The sequence below is a fragment of the Dryobates pubescens genome, chromosome 13 (assembly GCF_014839835.1).
Source record: "Dryobates pubescens isolate bDryPub1 chromosome 13, bDryPub1.pri, whole genome shotgun sequence".
Classification (NCBI taxonomy): domain Eukaryota; kingdom Metazoa; phylum Chordata; class Aves; order Piciformes; family Picidae; genus Dryobates; species Dryobates pubescens.
The window spans coordinates 32,546,096-32,573,082 of NC_071624.1; the positions used below are offsets into that span (position 1 = coordinate 32,546,096).

At 60.7% G+C, this 26,987-nt stretch overlaps 2 protein-coding genes across 2 annotated transcripts; both read right to left on the reverse strand.

Moving 5' to 3' along the window:
* Positions 1 to 8,907: 8,907 nt before the first annotated feature.
* Positions 8,908 to 11,321, reverse strand: MRPS23 (mitochondrial ribosomal protein S23). Its single transcript, XM_054166608.1, has 5 exons — positions 11,255 to 11,321; positions 10,962 to 11,129; positions 10,388 to 10,465; positions 10,151 to 10,274; positions 8,908 to 9,247 (listed from the first exon to the last, which is right to left on the reverse strand). Exons 1-5 carry the CDS (start codon positions 11,296 to 11,298, stop codon positions 9,089 to 9,091), a joined length of 573 nt encoding a protein of 190 aa, XP_054022583.1. The 5' UTR covers positions 11,299 to 11,321; the 3' UTR covers positions 8,908 to 9,088.
* A 6,756-nt stretch (positions 11,322 to 18,077) lies between these two features.
* CUEDC1 (CUE domain containing 1) lies at positions 18,078 to 26,669 on the reverse strand. Its single transcript, XM_054166423.1, has 10 exons — positions 26,351 to 26,669; positions 25,825 to 25,952; positions 24,306 to 24,432; positions 23,147 to 23,330; positions 21,345 to 21,425; positions 20,762 to 20,851; positions 20,022 to 20,115; positions 19,580 to 19,638; positions 18,937 to 19,004; positions 18,078 to 18,702 (listed from the first exon to the last, which is right to left on the reverse strand). Exons 1-9 carry the CDS (start codon positions 26,630 to 26,632, stop codon positions 18,940 to 18,942), a joined length of 1,110 nt encoding a protein of 369 aa, XP_054022398.1. The 5' UTR covers positions 26,633 to 26,669; the 3' UTR covers positions 18,078 to 18,702; positions 18,937 to 18,939.
* Positions 26,670 to 26,987: the final 318 nt, after the last annotated feature.

The following is a 26,987-nucleotide window of genomic DNA, read 5'->3' on the forward strand; positions in this document are numbered from 1 at the left end:
CCCTCCCAGTGACTCTGAGAATGTCCATCAGCTCCTGGAGCACCTCTGAACCTGCACCAATGGCTGGCAGGAGTCCCAGGAGCCAGTGAAGGGAACCCAGGGTGGAGGATCTGAGCATGCAGTGTGGTGGATCCAGCTGATGCCAGGGACGTGCCAGTGCCCAGACTGGTGTGCACACAGGTTTGTCCACCCATGGGACAGGTAGCCAGGGACCAGGAGACGTCTGGCAGGATGGCAGGCACAACAAAAAGGGATGCAAACATGGCAGAGAGCCAAGAAGAGAGAAAAGTAATGCAGGGAGTGGGAACTTGGCACTGAGGCTGAGCCAGTGCCAGAGTTAGATGTTGGCAAAGGAATTGGTTGCAGCACTGCTGGGGTGGGTGGTGAGACACTGGAATGGGTTGCCAAGAGATGCTGTGGACACCTCATCCCTGGAAGCATTCAGGACCAGACTGGATGAGGCTTTGAGGAAGCTGGGCTAGTGGGAAGTGTCCCTTCTGCATGCTGCACAGCCCCAGCTCCCAGATGCTTGGTTTGTGTGAACACCCCAAGCAGGGATCAGCTGGTGGGATGCACATCCCCTCCAAGCCTCAGCTTAACCTCTGTCCCGGGGGGAAATCCTGCCAAGTGGTTGGTGATGCAACAGCCAAACAGCTTCCAGCCTCCAGACATGCTCCTGGTGACCACAGATCAAAGAGCTTGGCCAGCTACAGGATTTCATGGGGAAGGAGAGTTGGCCAGAGCTCAGCTTCAGCCCCAGCTGGGACGCAGGGAGGTGGGACGCAGGGAGGGACAAGTCCTGGTTCCTCAGCTTTCTCCTCTCTTTCCAAGCCACTGCAGGCTACCTTTGAAGTAAATTGCTTTGCAAATATTGATTCATTTAACTTTACAACATCCATCTTAAATAAACAGCATCTTGGCTTTCGGAGGGGGAAATCGAGGCATGGAAGGAGGGGGAAAAAACCCAAAAGCAGAAGCAGGAACAAACCCGTCTCTGAGCTTTAACTGCCAATTCATCGTCCCTCGTTAGCAGCTAATCAAAAGTACCAGAGGGGAAGAGATTACAGACAGGGCGGAGTGGGGAGTAGCTGAAGGAAATTCAGACCTCAAAGCACTCATTCCCTCCACACTGGAAGCGCAGACAGCGTCGCTCATCCTCTCATCCACCGCAGGAGTCACAGGCTTGGAGGTCCCTGCAGCTCCGCAGGACCTGGGGATGCTGTCTCCAAACCCTCCGAAGTTAACAGGTCACAGCCACAGATCAGCTCAGGAAGGAGAAAATCTGCAGGTTTGGGTTGGTCTCAGGAAGTTTTGATGTTGCTTTGCCTGCTGGATTATAGAACCTCACTAATCTCCCCTCGCCAGCCTCCTAATCTCTATGGGAGCCCAGATACCTTATCTGCAACCTGCTTATCGAAGAGCACCCCCAGCTTGTGTGGCAGCAGCAGCCCGGGTGAGGCTTGCAGCAGCTCTGGGAGCTGGGGAGCGGCTGGCAGGGAGCAGGGGTGGATTTTGGCACCCAGCTGAGCTGGCTGCCTGCCATGCCGCGGGGAGCCCTGTGCCGTGCCAGCCAGCGGTGCTGCCGGCGGGAGCACAGCCACCAGCGTGGGAGCAGTTTGGGGAAGGCCTCCACAGATGTCAGACCTCAGATGTTTGGTCTTGATCTGGGCAGCATCTGGGCTGAGCAGCTCCAGAGTGAGAGGGTCCAGCTGAGCTCAGGGTGCTGGGGCAGAGCCCACATGTCCCTGCAGCTCCTCTGGCCCTCTCTATGCACACTGCCACCCTCCTTATTCAGACACCAAAGCAAGCCACCAGCACTCTGGGGGCTTTTTTCCCTGCCTTTTGCCCCCAGAAAAGTGACCTGCAGGCAGAGAATGTCTCCTCTTCAAACTTCCCTTTCTCTCCTTATTCATCCTGACTTTCACACATTCACAGACTGCATCAGGTGGGAAGGGACCCTCCAAGGTCATCTTGTCCAACCCCCCTGCACTCAGCATCTCCAGCTAGAGCAGGCTGCCCAGGGCCACATCCAGTCTGATCTTGAATGTCTGCAGGGATGGGGCCTCAACCACCTCCCTGGGCAGCCTGCTCCAGTGTCTCTCCACCCTCACTGCAAAGAGCTTTCCAGAAGCAAGGAGGCAGACAGGGTCCATGACTTACCCATCCGAGCACAACTCACAGCCAGCATCCCAGGCTGGCTCCGAGGTCTCCAGGGGGGGACAAGCTTCCATACCTCAGCCCAGCCCCGGGCTGCTGGGGGTGGCACAGCCTCTCCCCTGGCATTTCCAGCCTTGTGTGGAGCCCATGCTGGGACCTGAGGAAGGTGTTTTTAAATGAGAGGAGGAAATGGTGTCTTTGTGTCAGGCAAGTGGAAGAAATCCAGGACCAAGAGACTGCAGAGCCTTTCCACTTCAGACAGCAGGTGCTCTCCAAGATGTGGTTATGGCAACAAAATAAATGATGGATAATTGCTTTTGTGACAACTTGCCAATTAAATTAGACTCAGCAGAATAACATAATGACAATTTGTTATGCTCTGGTGGGCACTAACACACCAATCATAATTAAATGCTATGACTGAAATAGAATGCTGCTGTACACAGGAATATATAACCCCAATTCCCTCCCAGTGAAACATTATAGGTTCAGACTTGATTTCAATTTCTGGAGGATAATAGCATTAGCACACATCAGAATGAGCTTGCAATATGCAGAGAGGCAGCAGCAGCACCAGGAGACGGACAGAGCCAAGGACAGCTGAGCTGCTGGGCTCCTGGGGGGACCCTCCCCAGCATCTCTGCTGCTCCAGCTTTCAAAGCAGCAGGGGACAGCCCAAATCCCTGCCACGTCCCGGGAAGGTTTCAAATCCTCAGCCCGAGGGGACTGGCCCCAAAGGAGCAGGTCTGCTGCCAGCACTGGGGCCAGAGCTCGCTGGGATGGGGCCAGGGGGGCTCCTCGTGGCTGTGCCAGCACCGCCGTCACGCTCCCCTCGCAGCCCCGGCTGAGCCAGGGGACGCGGTGCAGCCTGCCCTGCCCCCCGGTCGTTAGCAGCAGCCAGGAGCATCCTCACCCCACAGCCAGGTCCCACTGGGGCTCAGCCCTTGCAGCTGACACAGCCACGGGCAAGCTGAGTAACCAAAACGATCCAAAAGCTGCCCAAGGAGGAGCAGGTCCCACAGGTACTCACAGGTTACTCACAGGTAGGCAGCAGGCAGTTCCTTCTCCCCCAGCCCCCCCTGAGCTCAACCTGCTGTGCTCCTGGGGATGCTCTGAACCTCCCATGGTTCCTTCCTCCTGCTCAGCCCAGGGTGACTGGCCTGCATCTTACTCACCCCAGAGCTGCTGGGCTGGGAATTCCTATTCCATGAGCACTTCTGGTGCTGCAGAAGCACAACACTGCCAAGAGCACCAACCCCACTTCATTAGAGAAGTGTTAATGCACCAACAGGACCAGGCAGACGGCAGGAGCCCACGCTGCAGAGGCCTTGCAGCCCCCCTGCAGCCACCCTTGTGCCTCCCCCTCTCCTGCTCGGGAAACTCAACACACCACAACCTGCAGGGCCTTGCTCAGCTGCCACATCCATTTTCCTGACAAAGGAGAGGAAAATTATGGGACATGGCTTAATGGCCATGGTGGTGTTGGGCTGGTGGTTGGTCTTGATGATCTCAGAGGTCTTTGCCAGCCTCAGTGATTCTCTGGTTGCATGCCATGCCCGGCTCATCTGCAGAACACCACCCCTGGGCTGCCCCTCAAGAGCAGCACCAAGCCCTGCTCCTCTGGGAACGCTGGGAATTTGCCCAAAGAAAGGATGCCTGAGTGCAGGTGGTGGCAGGAAGTGTCTCACCCCTGGGTGCCAAAGGCCACCATGCTGCTTGAGAGATCTCAGATCTTCTCTCAGGTGTGGGGTAACAGAGCAAGCATAAACCCAGAGTAAACTCCAGCCAGGATCCCAACAGACACAGATTTCTGGAGTACTCCACCGCTCAAAATGGGGCAGCTGAAGACCAAATGTGTGTGGGGGTGCAGGTGAGGGTGGCCAAAGCCAATGTTTTTGTCTCTCAGATGGGGCCACATCTTTAAGCATGAAATGTTTCATTACCTGCTTGGATGACCTCGGCATTGGCAGGGTCAGCCCAGCTGCTTGCCAGCAAAGCTGATGAATTCTTCTGGCTGCTGCAGACAAGATCTGATCCCATGAAACCCTTAGTTCTCTTGCCCTCACCCAGAAACAGAGGATAATCTGTGACCAACAGCGTGGTCAGAGACATGTCACCTCCCAGTGCCACGGCCTGGCTGTGCCAAAGGGGTTGTGCAATGCTGGAGGGGGACAGCTGCCCCAGGGTTCAAACAGTGTCCAAGCTCAGAGCCTGCTCCCACAGCCCTGAACGGTGGGTCCAGAGGTGTTTGCTCCAGTGGGACACATCCTGCACGCAAGCACTTGACACTGTTCAGCAAAGCACCACCCTGAGGAGTGCTGTGGCATTCCTAGGAACGGTGTAGAATGGCTTGGGCTGGAAGGGACCTCTAAAGGTCGTCCAGTCCAGCCCAAGCTGTACAAGGAGATCAATCACAAACACAGCAGCTTTGCTATCAAGGCTTCTCCACCCTACAAAGCAAGCTGCTGGAGAGCAGCCAGAGTCCTTCATCCTCAAATTCCCAGCTGAGGCCCACAGGTTTAGGAACTGACCTTGGGAGGCCTTCAGCCTGGCTGTCCGAGCTGCAGGAGGGGCTGCTGACCGCCTGCCATTGTCCTGCCTTTCGCATGCCTCAAGGAGTGAAGAACCTTGTAACTGATACCTTGGCATTTATTGTCCCTGAAAATAGCCTGGCAGTCAGAGAGAGGAACTGCTGCATGCAGTGCTCATCTTGCAGGAGGAAGGAGGTCAGCAATTTAGCCCAGGAAAGGTCACACTCTGCTCCACAATGGTCTGCAGGACAGAGGCAGCAGAAGCTTCACTCCGAGTCGTTACTGAGTGTGACACTGGCAGGGACAGGGCTGCCCAGCAGGAAGGGAATTTTCTGGCTGCCAGGAGCTGCCCTGCAAAGGCAAAGGGCAAGTGGCACAGTCACAGCCATGTCCTTCACCCACTAACCCCAGGAGCAGCTTTGCCTTCCCTGGGCAGGGCCAAAGGTCAGCGCTGGGACTCTCAGTCCCCTGAGGCTCTCCCCCTGCCCCACTTCCCTCAGTGCCTCCTGGATGCCACCACCTGGGCACCCCCAGCACTCCAGGGTGAGCACAGCATCAGGGAATGGCTTGGGTTCAAAGGGATCTTAACGATCACCCAGCTCCAACAGCCCTGCAGTGAGCAGGGACATCTCCCACTAGCCCAGGCTGCTCAAAGCCTCTCCCAGCCTGATTTTGAACACTTCCAGGGGTGAGGTGCCTACATCTTCTCTGGACAGGCTCTCACCACAGTCATAGCAAAGAACTTCTTCCTAGTGGCTGATCTACATCTGCCCTGCTCTAGTTTGAAACAACCCCAGCTCACAGCAGCGCTGTCCCACGCTCTGATCACGTTCATGACCTCCTCTGGACCTCATCCCACAGGTCCCTGTCTTGCTTGTGCTGAGGACTCCAGAGCTGGGCACAGTGCTCCGGATGAGCTCTTGCCAGGGCAGAGCAGAAGAATCGCCTCTCCTATCACGCACCAGCCCCCGGGAACACGGAAGGGTACAACGGACCAAGGGCAGCGCGGGGTGGAAGCTCTGGAAGCCGGGAGCAAGGTTTCTGCCCGGCACCGTCCCGCAGGAGCCAGCCGAGGCTGGCGGCAGCGCCCAGCCAGGGGCCGGCGGCGGAGCTCGGCTCCCACCTAGCGGGGAGCCCCGGGGCGGCGGGGGCTGCCCGGGTCCCTCCCGGCCGAGAGCCTGCTCCTGACAGGCTGCCGGGGAAGTGCTTGATAAATAATGAATCGCTCACCGCGGGGTCCTGCCCAGAACCTTTTAATTACAGGAGGTGAGATGCTCCAAGGTCACGGCGGGCTCGGAGCTTCAGCAAACGCAGCCAAACAGGCACAGAGCACTGGGCTTGGTTCTGTGTTCTCCTAACTGCACCAAACACCTCATAGAGCCAGGGAATCCTTTGGGGAGGAAGAGATGTTTCAGATCGTTGAGTTCAAGCCCTAACCCAGCACTGCCAGGTCACCACCAAGCCGTGGCCCTCAGCACCACAGACCCCTGCAGGGATGGGGACTCCACCACCACCCTGGGCAGCCTGGGCCAACCTCATGTCCACCCTGAACCTCCCCTGGAGGAACTCAAGGCCCTTTCCTCCTGTCCTGTGGCTTGGTGCTTAGGAGAAAAGATCAATCCTCACCTGGCTCCAACCTCCTTTCAGGCAGTTGTAGAGAGCCTGAAGGTCTCCCCACAGCCTCCTCTTCTCCAGGCTGAACCACCCCAGCGCCCTCAGCTGCTCCTCACCAGACCTCTTCTCCAGACCCCCCAGCAGCTTCACTGTCGTTCTCCACTCCAGCTCTCAAGGTCCTTCTTGATGGGAGTGCCCCCAGCTGATCCCAGTATTTGAGGAGCAGCCTGGTGCTCACAGCTCCTCATTGTCCACCAGCCCTAACGAGCCCACAGTGCAGAGGAACATCTCCACCCACCACCCCCAAGCCAGCCAAAACCTGCAGGAGCCCTCCCAGGCTGGCCCTGCCCCGAGAGCTCCCAAGCAGCAATTTCTTCATTTACACCACATGAGAGCTCCCAGCTTCCCTCACAGCACCCAGCAGCTGCTGCAGCTGGGACTGCTCTGCCCCGGGGAGCCACCCCAGGGACTTTTCTCAACACCCAATACAAGGGAAAAATCTTTCCAACTTTTTCTGTGGTCTGCTCTGCAGAGGAACCTGCTCAGGGCACACTGAGAGGCTGCTGCCCTAGTCTGCCTCCTAAATGTAGTGTCAGAGGACTAACAGAAGGCAGAGCCAAGCTGGGTAAAGGTGGAAGGATGAAGCCAGATCCAGCAGAAAGCAGAGGGGAAAGCTCCTCAAGTTATGTTGGGGATTTTTCTTTTGAGGAGTGACAAAAACCAGGAGACCACCGAGGCGTGACTGAAACGAGCGAGAAGCCTCCTGTGGGCTCTTGCATCCAGCTGCCCAGCACCTCCCGCCCCAAACGCTTCCATTTGCAACCCTCGGCAAGCTCAGAGCATCACCAACAGTTAAACAGCAAAACAGAAGGCTAAGAAATGAAACAAAACAAAGGCCAAGAAGCAAAGCTGCAGTGTAGAAGGCAGGGAGCTGTTGGTCTCTCCTCCCTTGGGCTGGACATAACTCAGTGCCAGGCTGGAAGGGACCCCAAGGAGCACTGCTCCGAACTTTCCAGGTGATAGAGGTGGAATGAGCTGGCCCAGCAGCCTGCCAAGCTGAGGCTTCCAAGTGCCCCATGCAGGGGACTCCACTGCTGCCCTTGGGAGAAGATTCCAATGTCTGGCTGTGCTCATGGGGTAACATTTCCTCATGGTGAAAAATTGTTTAGCCCAAGCCAGAAAATTGAGCAGAAGAGGAATTCACATCCCAGCAGCTCACCTCAGCCCCACAGGAGATGGGGGGAAACTGCCCCAGAGCCAAGGGCCTGCTACCATCAACTTGCTTCAGGTCTCCTCTCCAGTGCTGCTCCACACCAAACCCCCCTTAATGCATTTGTGTCATATTTACATGGAAATTCATCTCAGTTTTGACCCACTGCTTCCAGAAGTGGGACACTGGCTGTGTGTTCACCCCTTAGACCGAGCTTCCTGCAGCATGGTCACCCCTAAGGGGCTGCCCTGCCTGGACCTAGCACCCTGGGCAGCAATTCCTGCTCCTCCCCAGGGAAGAGCCTTGCTGGGGCAGGAGTAGGTGGAACCAAGGTCAGCTGTGGAAGCAGATCCCCCTGAGCTCACAGCTGCAGCTGTGCTAAGACAGAGAGGTTTGTTCTTTATAATCAAACCTGGCACTCCTCTAGAGTTACAGCACGGAGTTGGGAATGAAGTTTGACCTTCCCAGGATCACTGAAGTGACTCTGCTGTAATTGCAGCACTAACGAGAAGTGAAGTCACCCAAACACCCCCCAGGGCTTTCTGAAGCCTCCTTCCCCCACCAGGAAATGCAGGCTGCTAACAGAGGCTTCCTGCATTGCATGCAGCAGAAGCATCACGGAATGGCCTCATGGAGAAGGTGCCAGGAGGCAGGTCCCAGAGCTGAGGGAAAGGCTTTGTCCTTGGAGGGGAGAGATTGGTTGATGTGGCTTGCACCTGTTGGCTGCTGGAGGTGGCTTTAAAGAAAAACAGAAACAAAGGAAAACAAAGAAAGGGAAAACAGAAACAGAAGTGGGGAAACCACAAGCAAAGGAATAAAAACAAACAAAGGGGGAAATAAAAAGGGAGGGAAAGGAAAACACAGAAGGGGGAGGGAAACACAAGAAGGGGAGAAAAACACAACCACAGAAAGAGGAGGAAAGTACAAACATGAACAAAATGATTGGTTTTCAAACAGCCCAAAGCCAAAGTCTTCACCAACAAACAAGCCAGGCACTGGAGTTTGCAGGCAGGGGAAGGACAACTCAGGGAAGCATCTGAGAGCATCTCCCACAGCATCCTCACAGCAGGACTGAGCTGGTGTGGGCTGAGGGCTCAGGGAGTGGTGTCCAGTGACAGGGCAAGGGGCAAGGGGTGCAAGCAGGAGAGAGCACAGGAGGGGCCACAGGAACAAAAGGGAAAACTCTGAGAGGCTGCTGGAGCCCTGGAGCAGGCTGCCCAGAGAGGCTGTGGAGTCTCCTTCTCTGGAGACTTTCCAAACCCACCTGGACATGCTCCTGCTCTGGCAGGGGGGGTGGGCTGGATGATCTTTCAAGCTCCCACCCCTAACATTCTGTGATCTTTACTGTGGCAAATCAGACTCCTGAAGAGACAGAGCTTCCCTTTCCTGAAGAAAGTGTTTAATTTTCCATTCTATGCCCCTATTTTCCAGCTCTCCATCTTCAACCTTGAAGGAAAAATTCTTGTCTCCCATTTTACAACTGGGGAGATGGAAGAACAAGAGTGAGGCTCTTGTTCAGACATGATGAGCATGGAAGGCACTGGAGACACCTGAGGCCTCTCCCCTGCCCAGGCTCTTAGGAGGGCAAGGGGTTTTCCTTCTGTGCTTCTGCCAGCTCAGGTTTCTGCTGCTCCTGGTCTTTCTTCTTGTCCTGCAGCTCCTCCAGCACAGCATGAAGCTGCAGGTGCAATGCAGAGTCCCTGGTGTCAACATCCTGGTGAATCTGTTGTGCTACCTGCAGTTAGAGACAGACCATCACCAAACACTACAGTGAGCACAGCATCCTTGGGAGAAAAGGAATCTTACTCTGGTTGGGATGAAAATCAACTGCAGCTCTTTCCCAAGCACAACCAGTCCAGTAGCACCCTGAAGTCACCAAAACCCCACGTCCCAAACCCCTCCAGCAGCGCAGGTCACACCTCACTGCAACAGAGCAGCTCCTCACCCAGCCAGCATCTCAGGTAGAACCCAAGAGAGGAGACTGGAACTGTCAGCCCTGCACAACCTGCATTCTGGAGGTGTTATGAAGAAAGGTTGGCAGAGTTAGGGTTGTTCAGCCTGGACAGAAGGCTTCAGGGAGACCTTCTGGTAGCCTTTTAGGACTTAAAGGGACCAGTCAGAAAGGTGGGGACAGACTTTTGAGCAGGGCCTGCTGTGACAGGACAAGGGGTGACAGTTTGAACTAAAAGAGGGAGATTTAGACTGGAGAGAAGGAAGAGGATTGTAGAACAAGAATGAGAGTGCTTAGACTAAGGATTAAAAAGGGATAGAAAAGTTTCACCTTCAGACCAGGAGAGGTTTGCTTTTACCCCCTGCTCCCTTAGGGACAACACAGGTAAGTGATAGGAGTCCACACTGCCAAGTGCTTTACACAGACACACCAAGGGATGCTTTTAACACACTGAAGACTTAACTCTTTCATCCCCAGAACCAGTACCTCCCTTCTACTGCCCCATGGGAAATGGCTGTCACACTCTCAGCCAAGAGAAATGACTGCTTGGCACAGCAAAGACCATTTCACCCCAGCCAGCAGGTGCATGTCTTGCTGAGATTCATTCAGACTAACTCAACATTGAGAGCCTGGAAGTGAAGTGCTTTGAATCCCCTGGCCAAGGAACTCTGAACATTCCATACTCACTTTATCTGTTCCTCTCCTCTGTAAAATGATCCCTCTGGCCAGAAGGGCTTTTCCTGTTTCATCAAACAATTTCTCCTCTTCAATGTTTCCTCCTTCTTTCAGCTCATTGTATTTCTCAACAAACCTGGATTTCAAGGGTGCATTTTTAGTCTCACCCACATCATTTTTGGGTCACTGGCTCAGGAGCAGGGGACAAGTCTCAGAAAAATGTCTCTTTTAGCTCCAAATAAATCTTACCTCTGGCAAGTCGATTTGTAGTTTGATTGTGACAGGTCAAAAGGCCTTGGACCACTGCCATAAATTCTGTAAAACTTCCTATTAAACAAACAAACAAAACAATTAAATAGTTGCGTTTTGCAAACCTGAAGGGAGTTGCATTTCTCAAACATAACAAAATCAGTTTCAGTTTTTATCTCCGTCTCAAGCCACAGGGATGTGCCTTGTTGTAAGCAACATCAGGTCATTCAGACTGCCACAGAAAGCATTCACAGCTGTTCCTCCGTTCCCCATCACACACAGTTGTCTGTTCCAGGATTTTCAATCGTTTTAATAAATTCCAGTCCCTCTTCACCACCGGGGGGGACACAAAGGTGCACTGGAACTCCTTCACCTTATAAATACCCGGGAGATCACACAGCACAACCATCTAACACAGCCTCTCTGCAACCTGGGTTGTAAGCAAGCAGAGGAAAGGCCGCTCGAAGCGCCAGCGCGGGCAGCCCTGTGCCCTCCGCGGGGATGCTGACAAGGGGCGAGGAAGGTCTCCGGCGAACGGCGGGGCTGAGGCAGCCCTCGCCAGGCGGTAACTCACGCTCGCACTTGGTCCTCCTGGTAGAAGATGGGAGGGATGACATCCTGCACCTTGCCGTAGCGCGGCCGCGGCACCCGGTAGAGCGGCTCCCTCGGCGGGGGGAAGGCGGCGTAGACGTCGAACCACAGCGGCTTCTCGATCACCCCCATGCGGAGCAGGTTCCGAGTCCTGCCGGGGAACAGCAGCTCAGGGCCCGGGCGAACCGGCGGGCCGGGGCGGGCCGGGGCCCTCCGGGGCCCTGCGCCGCCCCCCGCCCCGGCTCCCCCCCGCGCACGGCCGCCCGCACTCCGCACCGGCTGAACACGCTCCCAGTCTTATGCAAGCGGTTGCCCGCCATGGCGGCCGCGCCTGCCCCGCCCCCGCCCGCGCCCCGCCCCCCGGAAGCGGAAGCGGCGCCCGGCGGCCGCCAGGGCGCGCGGGCACGGCCCGAAGGACGGCAGCGCCCAGGCGTGGCCAGCCGATGGCCGAGCGGGGGCTCAGCCGGATCGAGCATCCCCGCCTCGCGCACAAAGGGTCCCCCCTTGCCCGAACGCCAACACGCGGGGGTCCCCGAGGGCCACGGGGAGCGGCAGCTCTTCCCCTGGGGCTGGCGGGATTCCAGCCGCAGCACGGGCAGGCGCGGGAGCCCCGAGGAGGACTGAGTAAAGCTCCATCTCTGCGGGAGGCTTCTGCAGCCGAGGGAGGTTACGGCACTCGGACCCCCAGCCCGGTCGTGTCCCCAGCTGGGGGGTTCTGTCCAGCACCCCGTGCCCGTGTCGTGTCCCTCCGAGCAGTCGGGATAGAGGCAGCTCCCCGCACAAACCCAGGCAGCTCTGTGCCACGTCAGACTCCAGGGGAGAGCAGGGCTGGAGCCCAGCAGCCACCACTGAAACCTTCACCCCCGGACACCCACACCACCAGCAGCTCCCAGCACCCACCCTCTGCTTCCCAGTAACGGCCACCCCTCTGAGCCGGGAGCTTGGTGCCAGGGGACAGTGCTTGGCTCCGGGGGGCTGGGGCTGGAGCAGCAGCAGGGGTGGGGGGCACAGCCCTCCAGGAGGTGCTGTGGACCGGCAGAAAGGAAGGGCCACGTCTTAAATCAGCAGAGTCCTCCTCGGAACAAATCCTGGCATAAGGACACCAACTGTGCTTCCCTGAGATCCCCTGGCCCGAGGGTTGTGAGCGGCACCAAGCCCCCCGCAGCAGCTGTCACCGAGCAGCCCCTGCCGGGCAGCCTGGCTGCCAGCTCCGGTTTCCGATGGAGCCACGGGGGCTGCCCTGCTGCCAGCCCTGGCTGATGGGGGAGGACAGCTGCCCGGGACGAGGGACACGGTCCCAAGGAAGGGAGGTGCTGCTGCCCACGCTGGCTGGCCCCACCGGGAGGGATGTGCCAGAGGCTGCTGTTGCCAGCTGTGCTTCCATGTCCGCAGGGATGCCAGCGCTGAGCCATTCGCTCCAAGGAGGACATTGAGGGCTGGAGCAGCCCCAGAGAAGGGCAGCAAAGATGGGGAAGGGTCTAGAGAACAGGGCTGGGGAGGAGCAGCTGAGGGACCTGGGGGTTTGTAGTCTGGAGAAGAGGAGGCTGCGGGAAGACCTCATCGCTCTCTACAGCAACCTGAAGGGAGGCTGGAGCCGGGTGGGCAGCCCCAGCACCGCTTGCCGGCCCCGGGAGGTGGCAGCAGATGGTGCCCGGCCAGCACACAGCCCCAGCCTCTCTCATTCACCTTGCTTTGTAAGACCCAGCAGCTGCCCCCAGGCTCTTTCCCCTGTGCAAACAGCCTTGCCCCTGCCAGCGCTGCCACCAGCCCGGCCCTAGGAGAGGTGTCTGGCAGCAATGCCTGGTCACTAGGTGCAGCCCTTCGCTTGGGAATGAGCTGATGGAGGGGGTGGGAACCATCCCTCCTTCCATCTATCTTCCAGCCTTGGGAAGGAAGGGGGCAGTAAGTTTCCACGGCAGACTGAGGGCCAGCAGGTATCAACGCCAGGCTAAAGCACCTCCAGCCGCCATCCTCCTCTGAGCACAGCTGCCCTCAGTCCTGGGCTGCTGTCAGCTGCGGGTTTTCTTCAAGGACAGTTTTGAAAGAACAAACCAAAACAACCTTGCCCCTGTAGAGCAGAAGGATTCAAAAGGGCGTTGCTGGGACTGCTCCAAGGCTGCATCTGAGCTGCTCAAAGGCCTGGGCAGCCCTGGGGCTTTTCATCTCTGAGAATGCCCTGGCTCCCCCGGGGCGGCCGCAGCTTGCTTGGCCGCGGTGGGGAGGCAGCACCCAGGACTCCTCCAGCATGTCAATGCTTCTGACATTTAAGGCAAGAACTCCCTGACTTTCTCCAGCATTCTCCTTCACAGGGAAGGCTTCCAAGCCACACATGAGGCTGGGAAGCTCTAACCCTGCCAGCGCCCCAGAGCTGCCCCTGGGCAGCTGGCGCAGGACAAGCGGATTCCAGCCTCATGCCCTCAAGTGGGAGGGATGCTCCAAGTGTCCCCTGGCCCTGCCACTGCCACCCACGAAGCACCAGGCCCAGCACCAGCACATAACCCTCCTCCTGCAAGCTATGGACTGCCCAGGGCAAGGGGAGGGTGTGGAGCCATCCCCATGGTTCACAGCCCCTCCAGAGCCACACAGCCTTGCCTGGTCTGTATGGGGAGGGATTTCCCAAGGGCAGCTCAGCCTGGACAGGCCCAAAGTCTCCCTTCACCCCAAAATGAAGGGCTTGAGACCAGGGGTTTGGGTGCTGGCTGGGGACACAGGGCCAGCTCCCCTAAGTGGGGACTGACAAGCACCTGCCCTCCCCTCACACATGGCACAAACCTCCCTCATCTTTGGGCTTCTTGTTGCTGTTTGAGCCTCCAAGGAATTCCTCCTCGAAGTTTCCCTCCTCCAGCCTGGTGCAGGGAGCACAAAGGGGAAGCCAAGCACAGACCCAGCAGGCAGTGCCCTCGGGGAGTGATGCTGGGACCAGCCCCTCCAGGAGCAATTCCACCACCACCACCCAGCTCCACACACTCTCACTTCACAGACCTGTGATGCCACCAGCTTGGTGTGGAGGCAAAAAAGCCAAGCACAGGCAGGTGTTAAGAGTACAACAGGACTTTATTATAGGAATTGCTATTAAACATCCTTTAAGGAAAAAAAAATCACTTCTGGAAAGCAGTTCTAAAGTAGCAACACTCACATCACAGACTGGTTTGGTTTGCTCTCTTGGAACCATTTAGGAGAGAAGTGGTACAAACATCACTGAGAGTTGTACATTTTGATGTCAGAAATGCATTTTGGCTCCCAAGCCCATTTTTCAGTGGCCCTTTCTACTCCTCAGACCTCACTGTTAGGTCTCCTCCTTGGTTTTTCCTGAAGGACATAAAAGTCATCACCTTTCAGCCTCCCTTAAAATGATGCTTTGTGCCTCCAAGGTATCTTGCAATGGCTACAGAGTGACATCACCCAGAGAGGCTTCCCAGCCCAGGCTAATTAAGGGTGAGTCGTTAGACCTTGTTAGCAAAGACATCCCCAAGCCCCTGCAAAGCACCTGCTGCCAGCCCTGTGCTCAGGGGCACGGTGCCCACTGTGGGTGCTGGCCCCTTCGTGGTTAGGATGCTGCCAAACACACACACACACACAAACCCTTTTGTGGCAGGGGACAGGGAGCTGAGGGTTCACAGCCACCACGTGCAGCGAGCAGAGGCTGTGCAGTGACTCCCACCCCCTCCCCACGGCCCCCACACTGCTTGTCCTCTCCTCATTTCCTCACAGGATCACAGCCTGGCACTGCTGCGTCCCAGCTGGCACTGGGAGCAGGTGATGCTGGACACCTCAGGACCATGCTTGGCCACCCCAGCCTGAACCTAAAGCAGAGGCAGCTGCCTCGGGGCTCCCCTCCACCAGGCGACTACAGCTGGGCTACAGAGGCAACTGAGGGGCAACCTGTTCCCTGAAAGCCTGGCTGAGCACAGGGGAGAGGAGCAGCAGCACTCACCCCCACCCCACTGGCTGCTGCTGCAGGCAGCAGTTGCAGCAGGACTGACCTGGGAGATGAGGTGGAACTGCGGCTTGCCCAGCAGCAGCCTGCCCAGGGGAGCTCAGCACCATCCTCCACAGCTGCATGCAGCCCGACGCAGCTCATCCTCCAGCAGGGGCAGGAGCACAGCAGAGCCCCCCGGGCCGGCCAGGGAGAAGATGCTGCAGGCACCAGGGTCCAAGTGCTCGGCTGCCTCTCCTCCCCGTGCACCAGCCCAGCCCTCCTGGTCTGGGGGAAGCAGAATTTCCTTCCCCAGCACAATTTCCTCCCCACAAGAGCCTGAGCTGCTGCCCGGCGCCGCCGCCGCCGCTTCCTGCCCGCACGGAGACTGCGCTGGAAGCGAAGCCCTCGGCAGCCGAGCGGCGCTGGAACAGTGACAGCCTGAGCTGCTTCCAAGCTTGACTTCCTTCCAGATATGCAGAGAGCTGCTTTGGACTGGGAGGGAGTCACAGCAGCCTCTGACGGAGCGCAGAGCCAGCCGAGGGCAGGGAAGGAGCTCCTCCTCTCGCACGCCAGGCTGGGAATGGAAGTCCCACCCAGGGACTGAAGCATCTCCTGTTCCCAGCCTTAGCCTCTTGCCTCTTAGCCACTTAGCCTCTTGTACCCCGAGCCAGGGGGCACACAGCCCTCCTGCAGGCACCCAGCCTGCTGCAGGGTGTGCGGTGCCCCTCCAGCACCAGCCTCCACCTGCCAGCCGGGCACACGGCAGGGAGCAGGCACAGAGCCCCACAGTGCCACTGGAGATGGCTCCAACCCATCAGCTGCACTGCCGTGACTCCGGCGGTGCTCCTCAGCCCTTGCTGCAGAAGAGGAGGAGCAGACTCCACTGCTGGGCTCGGCTGGGGGGTGACTGCTGCTGCTTTGAGCTGAGCAGCCCAAAGCTCGCTGGCACCTCAAGATGCTGCCAGCCCAGCACATCCTGCCCTCCCCCTCCATGCTCCAGGGTTTGGCCAAGCCCTGGTGCTGCCAGGAGCACTCCATGTGTGAATGAGACACTGCTGGGACCCTGCAGCCCCCAACAGCCACCTCCGAGCAGCCCCAGACCCCCAGAGCAGCCCCAGACCCCTCACAGCAGCCTCAGACATCCCAGAGCAGCCTCAGACCCCTCACAGCAGCCTCAGACACCCCAGAGCAGCCTCAGACCCCTCACAGCAGCCTCAGACACCCCAGAGCAGCCTCAGACTCCCCAGAGCAGCCTCAGACCCCTCACAGCAGCCTCAGACTCCCCAGAGCAGCCTCAGACCCCTCACAGAAGCCTCAGACACCCCAGAGCAGCCTCAGACTCCCCAGAGCAGCCTCAGACCCCTCACAGCAGCCTCAGACTCCCCAGAGCAGCCTCAGACCCCTCACAGCAGCCTCAGACATCCCAGAGCAGCCCCAGACCCCTCACAGCAGCCCCAGACTCCCCAGAGCAGCCTCAGACCCCTCACAGCAGCCTCAGACATCCCAGAGCAGCCCCAGACCCCTCACAGCAGCCCCAGACTCCCCAGAGCAGCCTCAGACCCCTCACAGAAGCCTCAGACACCCCAGAGCAGCCTCAGACTCCCCAGAGCAGCCTCAGACCCCACACAGCAGCCTCAGACACCCCAGAGCAGCCTCAGAGACCCCAGAGCTGCCCCAGACCCCCCAGAGCAGCCTCAGACCCCTCACAGAAGCCTCAGACACCCCAGAGCAGCCTCAGACTCCCCAGAGCAGCCCCAGACCCCTCACAGAAGCCTCAGACACCCCAGAGCAGCCTCAGACTCCCCAGAGCAGCCCCAGACCCCTCACAGCAGCCCCAGACTCCCCAGAGCAGCCTCAGACCCCTCACAGCAGCCTCAGACATCCCAGAGCAGCCCCAGACCCCTCACAGCAGCCCCAGACTCCCCAGAGCAGCCTCAGACCCCTCACAGCAGCCTCAGACACCCCAGAGCAGCCTCAGACTCCCCAGAGCAGCCTCAGACCCCACACAGCAGCCTCAGACACCCCAGAGCAGCCTCAGACCCCTCAGAGCAGCCTCAGACACCCCAGAGCAGCCTCAGAGACCCCAGAGCTGCCCCAGACCCCCCAGAGCAGCCCCAGACCCCTCTGAGCAGCCCCAGACCCTCAGAGCAGCCTCCAGAGCAGCCTCGGACACTCCGAGCAGCCCCTGCCTGGCGCAGGGCTCCGGTGGCCGCCGGCAGCGCCACGCCGCAGGTGCAGCAGCTGCAGCTCCCCGGGAGAGGCTCCTGGCGTCCACTTCAAAGGCAGGCAGGCTCCGGGCGGGACTGCAAATCAGGCTGCCGGCAGGCAGCATCTGCAGTGTGGGCTTTTGTTAGCAAACCCCGCGGAGAGGCAGGGCAAACAGGCGGCTGTGTGTTTGATGGCTGCGGGTTCCGCGTCTGCCGCCTTCGCAGCTCCCATCCTGCCACATTCCTCCTGCCTCGCAGGAGCCGGCAGAGCCAAGCAGGCACCGTCTAGAGCCACCTCCCGCATTTAGCAGGCAGCAGATTATGAGGATGAAGGAGAAAATGTGCTGGCGGGAGCGGCTCCTGCCTTCACACTCCTCACTCCCTCCTCACCCAGGGGAGGAGCTGGGTTGTGTCTGCTCAGCCTGGCAGCACCACCAAAAGATGCCACCGCGCCTGCCAGCCCCCCCAGCCCCCTGCCACGCTCCCCAGGGTGGGCATGAAGAAGGGTGCTGTGTTCCTGCCACCGAAGCCAGGAGCAGTCAGAAGCCCTTTGAGCAACCTCTCTGTGCCCAAGTCCCCTCCAGCAGCCTCAGCTGCCAGCTCCTCGGCTTGGGCTCTGCCTCTCACAGCATCACAGAGTGCAGCAAGTTGGAAGGGACCCTCCAAGGGCATCTTGCCCAACCCCCCTGCAGTCAGCAGGGACACCTCCAGCTAGATCAGGTGGCTCAGTTGGAGGTGGCAAGGGGCATCCCCAGAGCTGCTGAGCGCCCTGCCCAGCAGCCAGGCTCAGCACCACGCCGCGCCCTGCTCCGGGGCAGGCAGCGTCCCGGCGATGCCAGCGCAGCCCTTGGCGCTGCCCCTGCACACAGCAGCCCCACGTGAAGGCAGTTTTAGCAATGCCAAAGGCAAAGGTTTAATCCAAGTGAAAGGCCTTGGCAAAAGAGGCCTCTCCTTTTATAAACAATTCCTGTTCTCTATTACCTGACCTGAGCCTCTGCTCCTCACTCCTAGCAACAGCAGACAGCAGCTGTTAGGCTCTCTCTCAGGTGGTTGGTTTGTGTCCTGTGTGCACAGAGCAAAGTTCCATCAGATCCTACAGGGATATGCCCAGGAGCCAAGCAGACCCCACAGCTGGACACTTCCTCAGCACAACTGATTTCCACTCCTCCTTGCACTGCTCCTCGGACCAAGCGAGCAGGCTGGACGCTGCTCCTCCCCAGTCTGAGCTCCTCCACAGCAGCTCCTCCCCAGCAGCTCCTCCACAGCAGCTCCTCCCCAGCAGCTCCTCCACAGCAGCTCCTCCACAGCAGCTCCTCCACAGCAGCTCCTCCACAGCAGCTGCCAGCTTCTGTTATTGTTATTTATTCCTTTTGGTTTGCTTTCCTTTTTGGCTGATGTGCTCTCCAGAAGTTGTTTCCAAGCCGCTGGTAGGCAGCCCTGGTGCCTCACTTCAGCCCTTGCACTGCAGGAGCGCAGCAGCCGAGGGGAGCAGCCAGACCTCTGGGTTATTGTCAGGTGGTTTTCTTCTCCTCTTTCAGCCATCTTCCTGTGGAGCCTTGAGCAGGTCCTGTGCCAGCACCACACCCCAGCGCTGGGCCCTGGAGGGGTGGGAAGAACAGCATGTGCTCAGCCTCCCTCGTGCTGCGCCAGCACCAGCCCCTGGCGCCGCGGTGCCCCCAGGGCTGCAGCAGCCACAGCCACCCGCGGGGTGTCCCCACCCAGACACGCTCTGGACCCGACGCAGAGCACCCAGCTCCCTGCTGCAGCCAGGACAGACAGCACCATTCAGGTGCTCACCAGGAGGCATTCATTCATCCCCAGGAGCCTCTCACCATTTACTGCCCTTCCTTTGGCATCTCCTCCTCCCGGAGCTGCTGCCTCCGCGCTTGGAAGTCTTCATCTGGAAGGCAGAGGCAGGCAGGGGCTGCAGGGGGCCGCAGCCACCTCCATGCCTGGGCAGCAGCCACCGCGCTGCGGTCCCAGCCCCAGCCAGATGCTCCAGCAGGGAGGGCACCAGCCCCTGCCCTGGGGCAGGGATTTCCTCACCCAGACCATTCCCAGGGACTCTGCCAGAGCACACCCGAAGGAGGTTTTGGCCCATGGAGGCATTTCTGCCACATGCTTGCACCTGAGTCAGCCCTGGGCTGGCACAATCCCCCTGCACAGCACAGCCCAGCATGCCCAGTGTGGCCCAGCATGGCCCAGCATGGTACAGTGTGGCACAGCATGGCACAGCATGGCACAGCGTGGCCCAGCATGGCACAGTGTGGCACAGTGTGGCACAGCACAGCCCAGCATGCCCAGTGTGGCACAGCATGGCACAGTGTGGCACAGCATGGCACAGTGTGGCCCAGCGTGGCAGTGTGGCACAGCATGGCCCAGCATGGCCCAGTGTGGCACAGCATGGCACAGTGTGGCCCAGCATGGCACAGCATGGCACAGTGTGGCACAGCATGGCAGTGTGGCATTTCTTACCACATGAATGTCCTTCCACATCATCGAGAAGATTTGCTGTGGACGCTGCTGTCCCCATCCTGTGCCCCCCACTAAGGAAAACCAATTGTGTACTGGCACTTGGCCCCCCCAGGCCCCCCCCAGCCCCTGCCCCCCCCAGCCCCTCCCCAGCCCCTGCCCCCCCCAGCCCCTCCCCAGCCCCTGGCCCAGCCACCAGAGGCAACCTGCAGGCTCTGGCCAGACTGTGGCCCTGGGGAGTCCCCGGGAGCCCCTGCATGAGGTCACTCTGACAGCCCCAGCTTCTCTGCAGCCCCCAGCCCCCCCGGATACAGCTGGTGCTTCAGCCCCCTGCAGCCCCCAGCCCCCCAGGATACAGCTGGTGCTTCAGCCCCCTGCAGCCCCCAGCCCCCCAGGATACAGCTGGTGCTTCAGCCCCCTGCAGCCCCCAGCCCCCCCAGGATACAGCTGGTGCTTCAGCAGGTGTTTCCGTTTGGGTTTCCTCATCTTGGTCTTCTCGGAGAAGGCTCTGGCGAGCTCGAACAGCTTCTTGCGCGTGGCTGGAAGGAAGCACCCAGGTGAGGCTCTCACCCCAAGCGCTTCCAAGGGTGCCCAGGGTGATGGGGAGGAGATGGCCAGAGCCAGGCAGGCAGGGGCCACCCGTTGCCCAGCAGCCTGCGGTGCTGCCCGGGGCCTGCCAGGTCCTGTGGCCAGCAGGGCCACGCCGGAGCCGGGCAGAAGGTGCTGATGGTTTTGTCCTTGCACTGGGGTCCAACCCACATCTCCTCAGGTGGCTGCAGCCCAGCTCCAGCTGCCCAAAGCCCTCTCTGTTTCGTGTGTGGCACGGGAGCTGCCTGCCACGGCAAGGCCAGGAGGAGAGCACTGCAGGGCAGGGTGCACGGGCCCAGGGCTGTCAGGTGCAGATGGAAACTCAACCACAAAGTGCCACCAGGCAGCCTAAGCGCCGTGTGCCATGGCCCCTGCCATGCATGCTAGGTGCCAGCCCTCTGCATGACTCCTGGGGTGCTGGGGCAGATGTGCCCAGCTGCCAAGAGAGGTGGCAGGAAATGCCCACACCCAGGTGCTGGCAGGCGTGTGTGTCCCGGCCCGTGTGGAGCCAGCACAGCTGAGCAGGGTGATGCCACCAGCTCTCCCCCTGCCCACCCTGCTGCCACCCCCCAGTGGGGGTCCTGCTGCCAGACTCACATTTCCCCATGTGCTTCAGTTTGTCTCTGAATAAGGCATCGTCAGACACAGCACCGCAGGCCTCGCTGCTGCCAGAGGGCACTGCCTCACCTGCAGGGCAAACGGCTGGTCAGGCACAAAGCAGCTCCCTCACCCAGCGCCAGCACTGGCAAGGCACAGCCCTGCCATGAGCACAGCTGGGCAGGAGCAGGCAGGACAAGGGCACTGGCATGCCAGGGATGGCTCCAGCCAGGACCCTTTGTAGATCTCACCCCTGAGACTGTGGGCACCGAGGCGCTGGCTCGCAGCACACCCAGGGCCTGCTCACCTTCAGCTGCCTGCCAGTGGGCATGGGGCAAGCAGTGGCTGAATCCCACCACCAGCAACCACTGCAGAGCAGGAGACCTCCCTCTGTGCTGCCCCAGAGATGCAGCCCCCGGTCACCCCAGGCACTAAGTGCACCCCAGGCTGTGCATCACCCACCCTCACTCAACCACCTCTTGCTAATCCCCAGTCCCCATCTGCCCTCCTCAAGCTCCAGTCCATTCCCTCTGCTCCTATCCCCACAAGCCCTGGGGGTGCCCCTGTGCACCTCCCAAGTTACCTGCGGGCAGGGAGCAGCCCAGGTCGTTGCTGGCAGCAGCACTGCTCGACTTGGATTGTTTGGACTCGTATTTCAATCGATCTGAAACACAAAGGCCCAGAGCGCAGCTCAGCAGCCAGCCCCGGAGGCAGCACACGTGGCTCCATTCCCCCATCCCTCACAGGCAGCTGGGGCTTTGCTCAGCACTGTGACCACAAGCACTTTGGTGGCAGCCCACAGCCTCCTCTCACCGCAGCAGAGGAACCACCAGCAGGCAGCAAGCACAGCAGTGGTTTGCCAGCTGTGGCAGCAGCCCTGCAGCCAGGGTGCTGCCAGGACCCTGCAAACCGCCAGAGAGACGTCTGAGGGAGATGGGCCCTCAAGCCGGGGGGCTGGGAGCTGGTGGCAGCACGAGAGAGGGGAAATGCAGCGCTCTGTTCAGTAGCAGCAAAAGCACCGACACCCCAGAGCCCTCCCACGGTGCAGGAAGGAGCAATCACCACAAGTGCTCTCCTGTTCAGGCCCTGGGGACAGCACATAGCCAGGCAGTGACACCAGCCAGGCAGTGACACCAGCCAGGCAGTGACACCAGCCAGGCAGTGCACACCACCAGCCAGGCAGTGACACCAGCCAGGCAGTGACACCAGCCAGGCAGTGACACCAGCCAGGCAGTGACACCAGCCAGGCAGTGCACACCAGCCAGGCAGTGCTGCCAGCCAGGCAGTGACACCAGCCAGGCAGTGACACCAGCCAGGCAGTGACACCAGCCAGGCAGTGCACACCACCAGCCAGGCAGTGCACACCAGCCAGGCAGTGCACACCAGCCAGGCAGTGCACACCAGCCAGGCAGTGACACCAGCCAGGCAGTGACAACAGCCAGGCAGTGACACCAGCCAGGCAGTGACACCAGCCAGGCAGTGCACACCAGCCAGGCAGTGCACCAGCCAGGCAGTGCACACCACCAGCCAGGCAGTGCTGCCAGCCAGGCAGTGACACCAGCCAGGCAGTGACACCAGCCAGGCAGTGCACCAGCCAGGCAGTGCACACCACCAGCCAGGCAGTGCTGCCAGCCAGGCAGTGACACCAGCCAGGCAGTGCTGCCAGCCAGGCAGTGACACCAGCCAGGCAGTGCACACCACCAGCCAGGCAGTGCTGCCAGCCAGGCAGTGCTGCCAGCCAGGCAGTGACACCAGCCAGGCAGTGACACCAGCCAGGCAGTGCTGCCAGCCAGGCAGTGCACACCACCAGCCAGGCAGTGCACACCAGCCAGGCAGTGACACCAGCCAGGCAGTGCTGCCAGCCAGGCAGTGACACCAGCCAGGCAGTGCACACCACCAGCCAGGCAGTGCACACCAGCCAGGCAGTGCACACCAGCCAGGCAGTGACACCAGCCAGGCAGTGACACCAGCCAGGCAGTGCACACCACCAGCCAGGCAGTGACAACAGCCAGGCAGTGACACCAGCCAGGCAGTGCACACCACCAGCCAGGCAGTGCACACCAGCCAGGCAGTGCACACCACCAGCCAGGCAGTGCACACCACCAGCCAGGCAGTGCACACCACCAGCCAGGCTGGGCTCCCAGGGCATTTCCAAGGCTCTGGGCTTTGCCAGACACCGCAGGGAGGTGGTCAGGGGAGCAAAGCCTTGTTGCAGACAGCTGAGCACCAGGAGCATGGTGAGCAGCTCAGTGCTCGGTGCCAGCAGGTCAGACCACCACCAGCCTGGCAGCATCCTGTGCTGGCTCTGCTGTGGCACCAGCCGGGCTGCCACGGGCAGGGCAGTGCTGCCAGCAGCGCAGGCTGGGAAGCAGAGGCACTGCTCACCTCTCTCCAGGGCAAGGAGGAAGTCCCTGTTCCTCTGGAGCTCCTTCATGAACTCCTCGTTCTGCAGGCAGAGTGCGATCCGCTCGTCCTCCAGGTACTGCTTCCAGCGCCGCTCCTGCTCCAGGCAGCCCTGGCCCCGTGCGGGCAGCCCCTGTGGCGCCCCCTGCCGGCAGCTGCGGGAGCCCTGGGCAGGAGCGAGCACGGCACAAGTCAGTGGCGGTCTCAGCGCCGGCGCTGGTGCGGCCAGGAGGCTCCCCGAGCACCACCTCTGCCCGAGCTTGGCCTTTTGCTCCCCCATGACACCACTGCACCCCCAGGCCTGACAGCCACCAACTGCTGCTCCCCAGGAGGGTTCCTCCATCCCAGTGCCCAACAGCACAGGGCACCATGCCCCCGGCCCAGGCTGCTGCGAGGGGGCCAAAGGGGGACAGGGCACCACTGCCTCTGCCTGGTGAGAAGTAGGGGACTGAGAGGAGACTTCACTGCCCTCTAGAACTACCTCAGTGGAGGCTGGAGTGAGGTGGGGGCTGCTCTCTTCTGCCAAGAAACAAGGGACAGGATGAGAGGAAACAGCACATTTATGAGCTGGCTCTTGTGCCAGCAAAGAGGCCAAGGGAGCAGCATGCCCAGAGCTGAGCCAGGTGCCCAGCACAGCCTGGTGCTGAGGCTGCTGGCTCCCCATGGGCTACAGCCAGGGGGCAGAAAGGCACCCAGACCTGAAACTGCCACAAAGCACAGGGGGACTCCGATGTCCCAGGGGCAGATCCCCTGCTTTGCACTGGATTTTCCAGCCAGGTTCCCCTGCAGCAGCCCCCGAGTGCCCTGGCAGTGCCAGTCTGCCCAGGAAGGTGTGCTGGCCCTGCGGCTCCAGCAGGAAAGGCTCCCACACCATTTAACATATTAGGTGCTCACTGCAGGTGGCATTTCTGGCACTAACTGCTGGGCTAAGGCAAGGAGAACATCAAAGCCCTGCTCACACCTTGCTGACTTCAGTCTGGCCTTGAACAAGAAGAGCTCCAAGGCTTCCTCTTTGGTCCACCCTTGGTGCCCAGAGGTGTCTGCGGCACTGACGCCGCAGGCTCAGGGTGGCTGAGGACTGGGGTTGGTGCTGCCCACACCATGGAGCTGGGCACAGGCTGGAAGGGGCAGTGAGGCTCACCGGTGTGCCCGGGGTCTGCTGGGGCAGGATGCGCAGGAAGTCCTCGGGGAGGTTGCCCAGGAGCGGTGGGTTCCAGTTCCTGTAGCGCCTGCGCCCTGGGGTGCTGCCAGGCCCCGGCACGTCCGTCCTGGGGGGCAAGCACAGACAGCACCTTGGCGAGGGAGAAACCCCCAGGGGCAGCAAGTGACAGCACAGCAGCAAACAGCCTCAGGTTGCGCCAGGGCAGGTTCAGGTTGGATGCTAGGAACAATCTCTCCCCAGCAAGGGCTCTCAGGCGCTGGCACAGGCTGCCCAGGGAGGGGGTGGAGTGCCCACCCCTGGAGGTGCCCAGGAGCCATGTGGCTGTGGTGCTGAGGGACATGGCTCAGTGACAGTGGCTCAGCAGCAGTGGTGGCACTGTGAGCTCCGGGTGAGTGGTTGGACTTGGTGGTCTCAAAGGTCTCTTCCACTCTCAACAGTTGTGTGATTCTATGCCTGCCACACCAGCAGGGCACAGGGCCTGGCCTGGCAGCTCCTCTGGTGTCCTGGGACCCAAGAAACCACAGCACAGCTCCCAAACCCACGGAGACAGCGTGAACCCTCAAGAGCAAAAGGCTTTCCTTGCCAGTTCGAGATCTTTGGGAGCTGCTTTTCAAGCCCTGCCATGCAGCTGCTCAGCCTGGAGTTCCCTTCCTGCCATTCTGCTCAGACTCAGAAACCAGCCCCACGGGAGCTCTGCCACGGCAGGGCTGCGCTTCTGAGCCTGCTGAACATCCCTCAGCAGATGTCACACCCAGCCTGCACAGCCAGCAGTGCCTTCAGCCAGGCACAGACGGGGCCACGGTGCCAGCGCTGCCTTTCCTGCCAGCCCCAAGCCCACAGCTGGGGTGGTGCTGCTGGGGCACAGCTCTGGGGGTCAGGGAGCCCTGGGGTCAAGTCAGAGGAAGCTGAGGTCCAGGCTGCGTGGGGCTCTGTCTGCCCAGCACCTGGTGTTTGTGAGCAGAGCCCAGCCCCGGGGGCTGCTGTTTGCCATTCCAGGAGCCGCACAGCAGCTCCTCAGGCACTTCAGCTGTGGCTTCCCTGGGCCCCGCAGGGCCCCGCAGGGCCCCGCAGGGCCCCGCAGCCAGCTGCGAGCTGCATTCATCTGCCCCGGCCCCAGCCAGCCGACACCAGATGCCCCTTGCTGTGGCCTGCTCATGCACAGCAGGACCTGCCCTGGGTGCTGGTAGCTCTGCTGGGCAGCAGGAGCAGGAGGCAGAGTGCTGGGGGCTCACCTGGGTGGGGGACTGGGGGCTCACCTGGGGTGGTGACTGGGGGCTCACCTGGGTGGGTGACTGGGGGGCTCACCTGGGTGGGGGACTGGGGGCTCACCTGGGGTGGTGACTGGGGTCTCACCTGGGGTGGTGACTGGGGGCTCACCTGGGGTGGTGACTGGGGGCTCACCTGGGTGGGGGACTGGGGGTCTCACCTGGGGTGGTGACTGGGGGCTCACCTGGGTGGGGGACTGGGGGCTCACCTGGGTGGGGGACTGGGGGCTCACCTGGGCGGGGGGGTGGGCGGCGCACGGGGGCAGCAGCTGCCCAGGGCCTGGCTCTCGTAGGCAGGAGGGGAGTAGACAGGAGGGGGCTCCTCATCCGAGCTGTCTGGCTCCAGGGTCCGCTCCAGGATCTGCAGGGCAAGAGGAGGGGCTGAGGGTGACCTGGAAGGGACCGTCTGAGGTCATCTAGATGTGCCCCCTGCAGCCAGCAGGGACATCCCCAACCACAGCAGGGTGCTCAGAGCCCCAAACAACCTGACCTGCGTGGTTCCAGCCAGGGGGCATCTCCCAGCTCTCTGGGCAGCCTGGGCCAGGCTCTCTCCACCCTCAGGGTCACACACTGCTGCCTCAGACCCTGTCTCCGTCTCCCCTCTCCAGCACCACTGTCACACTCGGGTCTCTGCCCGTCCGCAGCAGGGGCAGCACCAAGGCCAGGCAGAAACGCGGCAGGGTGAGACCCCCCTGCCCGCTCAGCTGCCACGGTGGTCCCCCGTGGGGACCCCCACCCGCAGCCCCAGGCTGGGGCTACCTCCGGGGGGATGCTGTCCTCAGAGTCCGAGCTGTCGTCGCCGCCGCTGCCCTCCAGGTTCATCTGCAGCAGCTGGTCGATGGTGGCGTCCACGGCGCCGTTGTTGGCCCGCAGCACGCACTCGATGATGTCGTAGTCCATGCTGGGGAACATGGTCTTGAAGTCCTCCATGGCCTGGTTGAACTCCAGGCGCCGGACCTGCCTGCTGGGGCGGCTGTTGTTGAGCTCCTGCGCGGAGGCTCCGCGGGCGCCGCCGCTGCTCCGCCGGAACAGGCTGGTCATGGCTGGCACGGGGGCGCGGTGCCCGCGGGCACGGCCCGCCGCCGCTCACGGGGCACCGCCCCGGCCGCCCCCGGGCAGCATGGGCGGGCGGCGGGGGGCACACTGCCCGCGGCCGGCGGGGCCGCGCCTCAGCCCCCGGCACGCTGCAGCATCCTGCCACCTGCGGAGGACAGAGCGCAGCCGTCACCCGCGGGCACCGCCGGACGGCCGGCAGGGGCCGGAGCATGATGAAGGGCCTGGAACAGGTCTGGTGAGGAGAGGCTGCGAGCCCTGGGGATGATGAGCCTGGAGAGGAGCAGCCTGAGAGGGCATCTGAGCAATGAGGGGTGGGGGGCGAGAAGGGGCCAGGCTCTGC